Genomic DNA, 12,656 nt, shown 5'->3' with positions numbered 1-12,656 from the left:
AGTACATCCCAGTGGTTGCTGTAGACAACTTCTCCACTTTATCTCTCTTGAAGGTTGGATATATCTCCCCAAAGGATTCTAGTTTTTTTTTGTCTTAAATTAATAAATCTTGTTGTCCATTGTAGGTAGTCACAGCCAAGGACAAAGTGGAGATAACAGCAGGCATAATCCTTCCAGAGGCAGCAATGACTCCAAAAATGCACAAGGTAAGAGAACAGTAATAGTAAATTGGTAGTATAAATTGTTCCATGACATCTTTTGATCAAGCACCTATGGCAAGAGATTCCTCATTATTGATCAAGGTTACTGGTTTACTCTTCTAACCGCAGAATTGGTTCTCCACAACTTCCAACATCATTACCCAAAATACAATAAGTATGTGATGGGTCATGTGGTTATAGTTGCTCGATATGCAATTGTCCATTACTGGAAAAATCTTTCTTCCCCTCCCCTTTCTTAAATTATCACTGTAGTTCCACATCATTTTTATCATGGAGTCATTTCATTGTAATATTACACCTTAGCTTCTTCTTTGGTTACATGGAGCAAATTGTACACATACAGTACACAACCAGTTTTTTACACTGATAGATCAAAGCTAATCTATTGTGATGAATCACCAGCCCAAGTTCATTAGTGTGTGTCAGACTCCCAGATTATTACTGAGACCTCAGGAGACAGAACCACCACCACCACACTTGGCTTCAAGATTCTCTATGGCTATATTTTGTGTAGACAATAATTAAAAACACAGTATTCATTAAATTGCAACATATCAGAATATTCACATATCATATCTCACTATAGCAGTCTTTGTTAGCACTATCTGTACATGTGGGAGTGTTAGGGGGGCTTAGGAATACACAGTCTTTATTCATAAGTTTATCTTACTAGGACGCATCTGCTGATGCCAAGGTCTTCTAAAACTCAAAGACTAGCAAAATCATTCTGTGTTCAATATTACATTTAAAGCTATGAATATTTTTACAGGCTCAGATCATCCATCTTGTTACAATATGGAGTCTTCTGTGGATAACAGATTCATCAACCCATAAGTCTTTTAAGTTTGAGAGTTCTACTACAGATTGAGTGCCTGATTCAGAGCCGCTTGCTGCTGGCGAGCGCTCGCTCTGAATCAGGGCGTGTTTTTTTTTTTTCTCCAGGCGGTTTGCAAAGCTGTGGGTGACCACCCACAGCTTGTGCGAGCGGCCTGGAGTCTGTCGCGATTATCGCGACCATTGGGCTTGCGACGAGACCCTGTGGTGGGGTATCGCCTCCCGCAAGCCCGAGTGGACTACCTGCTCTAATAGAGCAGGAAGTCCACTACTGACATCACTAGTAATGTCAGTAGGTCCGCCCTCAAACGCCAGGCGTTTGCCCAACCACCCCCCCTCCCCGCCTACAAAACGGCGTGAGCTGTCACTCACCAACGACAGCTGCCCCGTCTTGTCGCGACTGAAGCTCAGTCGCTTGTCGGGGCTCGCACATGCCAGATGCGGCGCTTGCGCAGACCATAAACATCGAGCCGCTTGCGAGCGGCTCTGAATGAGGCCCTGAGTCTCCCATATCCAAATATTCCGAAATACGGAATATTTTTAGCATGACTGAGATTGTGAAACCTTTTGCTTTTTGATGGTTCAATGTACACAAACTTTATTTAAGGCACAAAATTATAAAAAAATATTGTATAAAATTACCTTCAGGCTTTGTGTATAAAGGCCCCCATACATCAGCAATTGATTGCAGCAATTGTGCAATTTGCAATCGATTGTGTATAAAAATCTTTCCCTTTTTCAATCAATTGCTGATGTATGGGGGCCTTTAGGTGGATTTGAAACATAAATGAATTTCATGTATGTACACATAGTTTGTTTGAGCCACAAAATTATTAAAAATAAAGTATAAAATTACCTGCAGGCTGTATGTATATGAAACATAAATGCATTCTGTGTTTAGATTCCCAAGATATCTCATTATGGTATGCAAATATTCCAAAATACGGAATATTCCGATATCCAAAATAACCCTGGGTCCAAGCATTTTGGATATGGGAGACTCAACCTGTATTAATAAAATATAAATCTCTTTCTTCTTCAGGGTCCATAGGGTTGACCTTGGGGTATAGGTTGGGAACCAAATCCGGGCACCACGCAGTTAAAGCTTTCAGCTCCCAGGATGCACTGGGCCCACTCTCCCTATCTCCCCGCCCCCAACCCAGAGGCACCTCAGTTTAAGTTGGTGCCCGGCTGGAGTCGGTCACCATTTGCCTAGGGGGGCTGATTAGCAGCCCCTAAGCTTTATTTAATTTTATGAGTTGAAGGTTTTCTTTTATTTACTTTTAGACTCTTCAGAGCGGCAGCGCCAGACTGTCCATTGGACGTCCAAGCTGCCGCAACGCAACGCCAGTACAGATATGGGGATCTTGGCGGGACTCCAGAGTCTGTGCTACCCGGGCTCTGCGGGATTCCAGGACTGCTGCCGGATCAACGGGGAGTAGGTAAGCGAGCTATTATCCGTGCATTTATGCAGTCTATTGCTTCCAATCTCTGGGGACAGACCGGAGGCGCTGGCAGTGGCGGCGGGCCCCCTCGCCACTAGACCACCAGGGACTTAACGATCAGCAGCGGGAGCCGGCGTCCAGGGGGTTAATAGCCGGCCAGGGGAGGCAGCCTTCCCTGTTCGGCGGCTCCTCCCCTCAGCTCAGCGCAGGGCCGCAACTAGGGGGGGGCTAGAGGTGCACGTGCACCGGGAGGGAATTGCGGGGGGGTGAAAATTCAGACTCTGCCATCTGAAAATGGCCGCCGCCGAAGAGGAGACTAATGCTAGAGGTCCTTACTGGACCTCTAGCGTCTGTCTCTTCCTTGGCGGTGGCCATTTTTGGATGGCCGTTTTCAGCAGATTCCATGCGGACTAGCCGTCCGCATGGACTCTGCTGAAAACGTCCATCAAAAAATGTCCGCCGCCAAGGAAGAGACAGATGCTAGAGGTCCTACTGGACCTCTAGAGTCTGTTAGCAGAGCGCAATGCACACAGCGTTCCCGGAAGTGCCGGGAATGCTGGCGCTGCAGGGAGAGGATGCTGAGAGCTGCATCTTCTCCCTTCAAACCCCCCTGGCAACTAGCATAAACCCCCCTGGAAACGAGCATGGAACCCCATGGCAACGAGCATGGAACCAGGGACGTCTGAGTAATGCACTACCTTATGGAGGAGCAAGGATAAAATCCAGGTACGGGAAGGGAGGGGGGCGCAAAATTGCTGCCTTGCACCGGGTGACAGATATCCTAGTTTCGGCCCTGGCTCAGCGCACCTTTCCAGCCTAAGCTCTGGCGTCCCTGAGCTGCTTCCTCCGTGGGCCACGCTTCCTCTGAGGTCTCCGGGCAGCCATTTTCCTCTGTGGTGCATCGCAGATCTCCTTGGATGACAGTTGGTCCAGTCCGCCTGCGTACCTCGCCATTTGGGTCAGTGTGCACAGCGCTATAGCCTTCCCAGACACTGAGTCTGGGCAGTAGAATGTAGTGCCATTTGCAGTATATTATATGTAATATTTATGTATATATATTTCTGCATTGTATGTGACTTATGCCAGCGCAGACTGTCTGTGCTTTATTCTCTCACCTGTCAGTGTATATCTATCCCTTTTCTTTACAATCTGCCCTAATACAGGTGTACGTAGGTTGGTTCTGAGACTTCACATATATACAGTCAGGTGCATAAATATTGGGACATTGACAGAATTTTCATATTTTGGCCTCTATTCACCACCACAATGGCTTTGAAATGAAACAAACAAGATGTGCTTTAACTGCAGACTTTCAGATTTAATTTGAGGGTAATTACATCCAAATCAGCTCAACGGTGTAGGAATTACAGCGGTTTCTATATGTGCCTCCCACTTTTTAAGGGGCCAAAAGTAATGGGACAAACTAAACAATCCTAAATCTAACGTTCACTTTTTAATACTTTGTTGCAAATCCTTTGCAGGCAATTACAGCCTGAAGTCTGGAACTCATAGACATCACCAGACGCTGGGTTTCATCCCTAGTGATACTCTGCCAGGCCTCTACTGCAAATGTCTTCAGTTCCTGCTTGTCTTGGGGCATTTTCCCTTCAATTTTGTCTTCATCAAGTGAAATGCATGCTCAATCGGATTCAGGTCAGGGGATTGACTTGGCCATTGCACAACATTCCACTTTTTAGCCTTAAAAAACTCTTTGGTTGCTTTTGCAGTATGCTTCGGGTCATTGACCATTTGCACTGTGAAGCGCCGTCCAATGAGTTTTGAAGCATTTGACTGAATATGAGCATATAATATTACCTGAAACACTTCAGAATTCATTCTGCTGCTTTTGTCAGCAGTCACATCATCAATAAATACAAGAGAACCAGTTCCACTGGCAGCCATACATGCCCACGCCATGACACTACAACCACCATGCTTCACTGATGAGGTGGTATGTTTTGGATCATGAGCAGTTCCTTTCCTTCTCCATACTCTTCCCATCACTCTGGTACAAGTTGATCTTTGTCTCATCTGTCCATAGGATGTTGTTGCAGAACTGTAATGGCTTTTTTAGGTGTTGTTTGGCAAACTCTAATCTGGTATTCCTGTTTTTGAGGCTCACCAGTGGTTTACATCTTGTGGTGAACTCTCTATATTCACTCTTGTGAAGTCTTCTCTTGATTGTTGACTTTGACACCTATACACCTACCTCCTGGATAGTGTTCTTGATTTGGCCAACTGTTGTGAAGGGGTTTTTCTTCACCAGGGAAATAATTCTTCTGTCATCCACCACAGTTGTTTTCCGTGGTCTTTTGGTGTTGCTGAGCTTTCCGGTGCGTTCTTTCTTTTTAAGAATGTTCCAAACAGTTGATTTGGCCACACCTAATGTTTTTGCTATCTCTCTGATGGGTTTGTTTTAATTTTTCAGCCTAATGATGTCATGCTCTTTGATCTCATATTGAGAGTCGACAAAACTGATTCCAAATGCAAATGTCACACCTAGAATCAACTCCAGACCTTTTACCTGCTTAATTGATAATGAAATAATGAGGTAATAGCCCACACCTGTCCATGAAATAGCTTTTGAGTTGATAGTCCCATTACTTTTGGCCCCTTAAAAAGTGGTAGGCACATATAGAAACCGTTGTAATTCCTACACCGTTCACCTGATTTGGATGTAATTACCCTCAAATTAAATCTGAAAGTCTGCAGTTAAAGCACATCTTGTTTGTTTCATTTCAAATCCACTGTGGTGGTGAATAGAGGCCAAAATATGAAAATTCTGTCAATGTCCCAATATTTATGCATCTGACTATATACTTGTCAATATTTGTGAGGTTTGTCACATATTGTTGCATGCTGCACGTTGCCATATTTTAGGTGGAACTGTGTGTTGCATACGCTGATTATGGGTCCCTGCTTCTAATCTTTAAGTCAGTCAGGACCAGTATAGCGCTGCTTGATATTTCCACGATGATTGTTAGTCAGATATGTCTGACCAGTATATAGGGCACGATACTGCACCCATTTTTGCTATCCTGCAAGTCATGTGCTGCAGGTGTGAGTACAGAGGATTTGACTCAGGAAGAGTTATGTATAAGGTGCCGGGCCCCTTACAGGACCTCCTTGGGCGGTTTGTTTCTCAAGATCCTGGCCTTCATCGTGGATCGCCTGGCGGCCCCCGTAGGTTTAACCCATTTGGGGTTGCTTCAACATGCTACCCTTCCCTCTCAGGGTCTCTCGCAATTCTTGCGGTTTACCCCTGTGACACAGACTGTCGCTCTTTACCGGGGTTTTTTTACAGTACATGCAATTCCCTCAGGTTCCACAACAGTCTGTCATTTTTCTTGCAGGGATTACCACAACAGCCACCCTGGGTGGATGTCGTTTCTAAGAAACACAAGATGGCGTAATAAACGCCCTGTGGTTACTTCTCAGTCTGCACTGCTGTCTAACACAGATCAGCAGCCAATTGTGAACTGGATGATGTATCGGACTCCTATCCCTTTCACACGAGGGGGAGCCTAAATCAAGTATTATCCCTGCTTCGGTGCTGGTGGTAAGTACATCCTAGTTATAGAGGATGTTGGACCTGCACCTAAATCTTATCACCCTCAGTTTAAACATTAAAGTGTCTTCGACTGTTTTTCCCCCACGCTGACCAACGGGTGGATCAAATGGCGGGGGTCTGGCAATCGCCAGATTGGAGGTATCATAAAAAGCGTTTGGCCTCATGTTACCCATTCCCTGAGGGTCATCCGCGCATTTAAAATGTAGTCCGATGCCTCCGGTCTCTGGGGACAGACCGGAGGCGCTGGCAGTGACGGCGGGCTCCCCCTCCATAGAGGCATACCCTGCATGTCCACTAGACCACCAGGGACTTCACGATTGGCGCTGGGAGCCGGCGTCCCAGGGGTTAATAGCCGGCCAGGGGAGGAAGCCTTCCCTGTTGTAGCGGCTCCTCCCCTCAGCTCAGCGCGCCTTTCAATACCTATAGTCTGGTGTCGCTGAGCTGCTTCCTCCGCGGGCCACGCTTCCTCTGAGGTCTACAGGGCCATTTTCTTCTGTGGTGCAGCTGCAGAAATTTCCAAGGATAACAGTGAGCCCAGTCCCCCTGCGTACCTGGCCATTTGGGTGAGTGTACACAGCGCTATAGCCTTCCCAGACACTGAATCTGGGCAGTTGAATGTAGTGACATTGTGCAGTATATTATATGTCTGCATTGTATGTGACTTTAGCTAGTGCTGAATGTCTGCTTTTTCTCTCACCTGTCAGTGTATATCTATTCCTTTTCTTTCTATCTGCCCCAATACAGGTGTACCTAGGGTGGTTCTGAGACCTCACATTTATATACTTGTCAATATTTGTGAGGTTTGTCACATACTGTTGCGTGCTGCACGTTGCCATATTTTGGGTGGAACTGTGTGTTGCATACGCTGATAATGGGTCCCTGCAGCTAATCTTAGCATCAGTCAGGACCAGTATGGCGCTGCCTAATATTTCCACCAAGATAGTTAGTCAGATATGTCTGACCAGGAGATAGAGCGCGATACTGCACCCATTTTTTGCTATCCTGCATGTCATGATGTCATGGACTGCAGGTATTAGTGTGGAGGATTTGACTCAGAAAGGGTTATGTATGCAGCACCATCTGGTGCTGGGCCCCTTACACGACCCCCTTGGGCGGTTACTTCACCATACTGCCCTTCTCAACTCAGGGTATCTCACAGTTTTTTGCACTTTACCCCGGCGTCACAGACTATGGCTCCCTGCTGGGGTTTTTCACAGTACATGAATTACCTCCGGTACCACAACGGTCTGTCATTCCCCTTGCAGGGATTACCACAACAGCCAACCGGGTGGATGTTGTTTCTACAAAATACAAAATGGTGTGATATACGCCCTGTAGTTACTTCCCAGTTGGCTCTGCTGTGAACTGGGTAATGTATTGGGCTCTTTCCCTCTTACATGGGGGGAGCCGATTTCAAGTATTATTATTATCTCTGCTTTGGGGCTGGTAGCCAGGTCCATTCTGGTTATAGAGAATGTCGATCCTGCACCTGTATCATACATTCCCCATTTGTGTCCAGCGGGTGGATCTCATGGCAGGAGTCTGGCTGTCGCCAGATTCGAGGAGTCACAAAGGCCTCCTGTTTCCCATTCCCTGAGGGTCATCACAAGTTATAGTAATCACCTCCTGGGGTGGATTTGTATGTTAATCGTCTGATTACAGGCATTAATATGCCTCACATTCTGGCCTGGACGGATTTTATGGATCCGTAGGTGGTAACTTTGCCTGAAATCAATATACTCGCTTTCAGGGGCTGTTGCCCGTCCTACCATGGCCATCGCATGGTCGGTTAATACTATTGCAAACTGGGCTGATGCATTTGTAACGTTTTTCCCCTCCAACACGTCTGGGGTTCAAATGTCTTTTGCCGCTCACATAAAATATGCAGTTGTCATATGTAGGAATACCTACATTGGATGCCAGTCTTCTAACCTTCTGGTTTTCGGCTGGGACTGTATCCGCCGCAATACACTATGGCTGCGCTCTGGGAAAGCAGAGGTGCAGACACCATCTATGGGGATCTTGTTTGGTCCTGACCTTGACAAGATTGTTGCATCATTGGCAGTATCACTAATGAGAAGATACCGTCTTTAGCTACTCCCACTACAATCGGGCTAAATCTGTTAAGTCTTTTGGTCCTCAGGGTCAGCCTTAAGGCCTGTTTTTTCCTAGGCTGTCGGCCTCCACGAGGGCCACCATATCCAGTACGAGCAGACCTGGACTTCCAGACGACATTGCTTCTAAGCCTAAGGATAAACCTGCAGCCTGACGGGACAGGTCTACATCTGGGGGATTCCAAAGTGAGATACCGACTTTCTCAGTTCACCCAGTGCTGGTGTCAAGTGACCACGGATGCTTGGGTAGGAGTTGTAATCTCTCACCGGTATGGCCTCTCATTGCTCAGGCGGCCTCCTCACAGGTGTTGTTACATGGGCCCTTCTTCAGACCCAATCAGGGCCTTACAAATCCAGAAAGCTATACATTCCTTGCGGTAAGCAGAGCTATTTAGGCCAGCCTCAGACATAGTCCGAGGGTCTCCTCCTGGCCATCTCTGCAGTGTTCATTCCAGGAGTTCTCCATTGGGAAGCGGGCTTCCTCAGCCGTCCCGACATGCATCCCAGGGACTAGTCTCTTCTCCAAGAGAGGTTTCAACTCCTGGTGAGCAGAGGGGGCCTCCCTGAGGTGATCCTCATGGCCTTCTGACTCTATCACACACTACCGGTTTTACAGTCCAGCACTAGGGGTACTGAAGCAACCGTCAGTGACTCTTTGTCAGTGAAGTGGTCCTTCCACTTTGTGTACCTGTATCCTCCGGTCTCCGTTTTTCCTCGAGGTCTTCGGAAGTTTCATTTGCGACGGAGGGGCTTTCCTTCAGGTGGCTCCAGATCGTCCCGGACGTCACTGGTACTTAGATTTTCGGAGTCTCCCCATCGATGCTCCGTTCCTGCGGCTTCACCATCCAGACCTGTTGTCTCAGGGTCCTTGTTTTTCCCTGGACCTGGATCGTTTGTCTTTGACTACGTCTCTACTGTGGTCCTAAGGCTTCCCTGGCTCTGTCATCATTGAAATGTTTAGAGCGCATAGGCCAGCTTTTTGCTGGGATCTACCACAGACTGTGGCATACATAATTCCTATGGTATCGTACCTGTTGCTATGATCCTCCGGTGTTTAGGATTTCCAGAAGTTCTGGCATTCCTTCCAGCTGACTTGGGTCTCGCCTTCTGCCTGGTCTTTCTGAGTGTGCGGATCTCTGAACTGTCAGTAGGGTTCGGCTGTGGAATTGCTCCACTCTCTGGTATCTGATCCATCCTTCAGGGTGTTTTCTGGATTATGCCTCCCTTTTTCTCCCCTAGGGGTTCCTTGGGATTTGGTAGTGGTTCTTCGTGCCCTCCGGGGACCTTCATTTGAACCACTAGCTTTGATTGCTATTACATGGTCTATAGCTTAGTCTCTCTCTCTCTTTTATGGCATTTGCATCTGCCAGGAGAGTGTTTGAATTGGGAGCGTTCTCATGTGGCTCCCTTTTCTGGTTAGTCCACCATGTCAGGGTTGTGAGTAGCACTCGCCCTGTGTCTTTTCCTAAAGTGTTTTTTAAGCTCCATATTATTCTGGAACTTATGGTACTGACATTTCAGTCACCAGTCCGCTCGGCTGGTGTGGCCTCATTGACTGCGGTCCGGTCTCTCTGGATTTATGTTGTTCAAGTTCCTTCAGGAAATCAGACTCCTTATTTGTGGTCTTTGGATTTCACAGGAAATGATGGCCGGCCAATAGACTGACTTTGGCTAGATGTCTTCGTATGACTAATTCAGGGGCCTACACATAGGATAGGCCTTTCTGTTTCTGTTGATGCTTATTCTACTTGAGCTGTGGGTGGCCCGCTATGGCGCCTCGGCTGTTCTGCCTTGCAAGGTGGCCATGTGGTCTTCTGTCCACACCTTTTTATGGTTCTATGGATTGGTTTCCTTTGCCTCTCAGGATGCTTCCTTTGGGTGACAAATTCTCCTCTCAGCACAGGAGCGTCCCCACCCTTTTAAGAACTGCTTTGGGATATCCCCAAGGTCAACCCTGTGGACCCCCTATGGACCCTGAAGTAGAAAACAAGAACTTACCTTTGGTAAGAACTTACCTTTGTTATCTCTGTTTCTACGAAGTCCATAGGGTCCACAGGGCGCCCGCCCTGACGCACCTGGCTTCATATGGGCTGTGTTACTGGTCACCAGTTTCCCGTCTCCTTCTCTGTGAGTATGGTTATTGAGTGTTCAAGTCTTCTCTCTCCGGCCTTTGGCTACTTACAAACTGTGGTGCCTCTGGCTTGGGGGTGGGGTTATAGCATAGTTGCCTACCTTTCAGTTGCTCTTCCCGGGAGAAGCCCGGGTAAGAGAAGCAGCAGGGGGGTGACGGGGACGGGGCCTGACAAATCGCGTCATTAAGCCCCGCCCCCTCGCGGTAAAATTGCCGCGATTGGTTAAAATTTACATAGGGGGCGGGGCCAAACAACGTGATTCATGTAGAATCACGTCTTAAGCCCCGCCCCCTACATGGAGACCCGCGATCGCCGTCAGAATTCTCCTCATTCTGCCCACTTCACTAGGAAGTGGGCAGAATGCGGGAGAAATGCCTACCCCTCCGGGGGTGCGGGGGGTTACCCGAAAAATCGGGAGCCTCCCGCGAAAACCGGGAGGGTAGGCATGTATGGGTTATAGGGAGAGTGGACCCAGTGCATCCTGGGAGCTAAAAGCTTTAACTGCGTGGTGCCCGGATTTGGTTCCCAACCTATACCCCAAGGTCAACCCTGTGGACCCTATGGACTTCGAAGAAAGAGAAATAACAAGGGTAAGTTCTTACCATATCTCTAATTTTTCCATTCTCTCTGAATAATATGACATAAGAATATTCATTCATATATTATATTATCTATTGTCATATATGATATCTTACAGGAATCAGCATATTGTTGGTCTATGTTATATTGTGTGGTAGTGGTTTTGTAGGTATTTTCTTGTATCTGTATTGAACTTAAAATACTAATATGATTGCTGTGATACTTGATGGTAATGTGTGTACCCTCTCTCCCTTGACCCTTTTTTTTCTTTTTTTTTTCTACACAACCTTTTTTTTCTTTCTTATAACAATACAAAACTTAAACTTGTGAAAAAAAGAATTCCAAGCATTGATTGGAAATACTGTACTGAGTAATTTTTTAAGACAGGTTTGCATGATTTCAGACACTCTGGCCCTATTAAAGAACTCTGTATATTTCATAGATGTTTAGATTTCAGAGATCATTGGTGTGACTTCTACTATATGCATGTTTTCCTACGTTTTTTTGAATGCTGTTTTTCTTGGATTTTTCTATGACAATTTGGCATGATAATCCGTCCCCTTGTGACTAGACAGTCTAGCAACCTTGTGGCTGCCACACATTGGGAATGTGTTCAACCAGATACAACAAACAGCCCCCACCTCTCTTGCCTTTGTTAGTGACAATGGTTTTTATTATTATTATTAATATTATTATTATTATTATTATTATTATTATTATTAATAATAATATTATTATTATTACCAGTTGTAATCAGTCCCTGCCCCAGTGGAGCTTACAATCTATATTCCCTATCACATGCACACACACATACACACTAGGGTTAATTTTTTTGGGAGCCAATTAACCTACCAGTATAATTTTGGAGTGTGGGAAGAAACCGGAGTAACCGGAGGAAACCCGCGCAAGCACAGAGAGAACATACAAACTCCACACAGTTAGGGCTATAATGGGAGTCGAACCCTCGACCCCAGTGCTGTGAGGCAGTAATGATAACCATTTACAACGTCTGTGCTGCCCTGGATGTTTTTAGCAAAAAACACCACCACACCACATTACTACTGCAAGCACTGGTGGCAGATTCGGGTGAAATACCTCTTAACCATCCTGCATATCGGGACAAAGGTGGCAGTAAGTATCTGGATGGTGGGGCAGTTTCCTCAAATTGTGACTTTACCGCCGAAATTGGGGAGGCATGAACAAGTTGCGGCATTGGATCTCTGGGATACCTATCAGAATTGGGGCTGAAAAGTAATGAAGAAGAATCAAAGGTTTTCATTGATATATTAAAATAAGTATGGTAAAGAAACAATTTGCACACAAACGCTAAGAAATATGCATGTAAGAAAACTAATTATATAAGTAGCATACTGTCATCATGTGACCAAATGAAAGCAAAGATGTAAAATATTCTTTACAGCACCGTAATTTAGCAAAACTGTAAAGTGAATTTAAAAAACTCTAGAATTAAACAGTTTTCATATAAAGATTTGATATGAGATATTGAAATTAATATAAGATAAAACATAATAAAATGTTAATATTAACTTGATGTAAGACCTAACTTTAATATGTAAAGCCTAAATATTTATCTGATGCTTTGGTGACCAAGACTGCTGCTTGATCTAATTCTGTGGTATTTAAATAAATCTCATGGAAAAGTAGAGATCATTGTGTCTATTACAGGACAAAGTGGAGATCGCAGCAGACATAATCCTTCCAGAGACAGCAATGACTCCAAAAAGGCACATGGTAAGAGA

At 45.7% G+C, this 12,656-nt stretch overlaps 1 protein-coding gene across 1 annotated transcript in view; it reads left to right on the top strand.

The window, feature by feature from the left end:
• LOC148519656 (NFX1-type zinc finger-containing protein 1-like) overlaps window positions 1–12,656 on the top strand; it is a 371,972-nt gene that overhangs the window by 40,674 nt on the left and 318,642 nt on the right. The window contains exon 4 of the mRNA XM_088476329.1: window positions 126–206. Within this exon, the coding sequence (XP_088332455.1) occupies window positions 126–206 (81 nt within the window). The remainder of the gene's footprint in view (window positions 1–125; window positions 207–12,656) is intronic.

This window comes from Taudactylus pleione, unplaced genomic scaffold (assembly GCF_031769625.1).
Source record: "Taudactylus pleione unplaced genomic scaffold, aTauple2 ptg000186l, whole genome shotgun sequence".
Classification (NCBI taxonomy): Eukaryota; Metazoa; Chordata; class Amphibia; order Anura; family Myobatrachidae; genus Taudactylus; species Taudactylus pleione.
The sequence above is the reverse complement of the archived record's forward strand: the minus strand, read 5'-3'. Positions and strand labels throughout refer to the sequence as shown.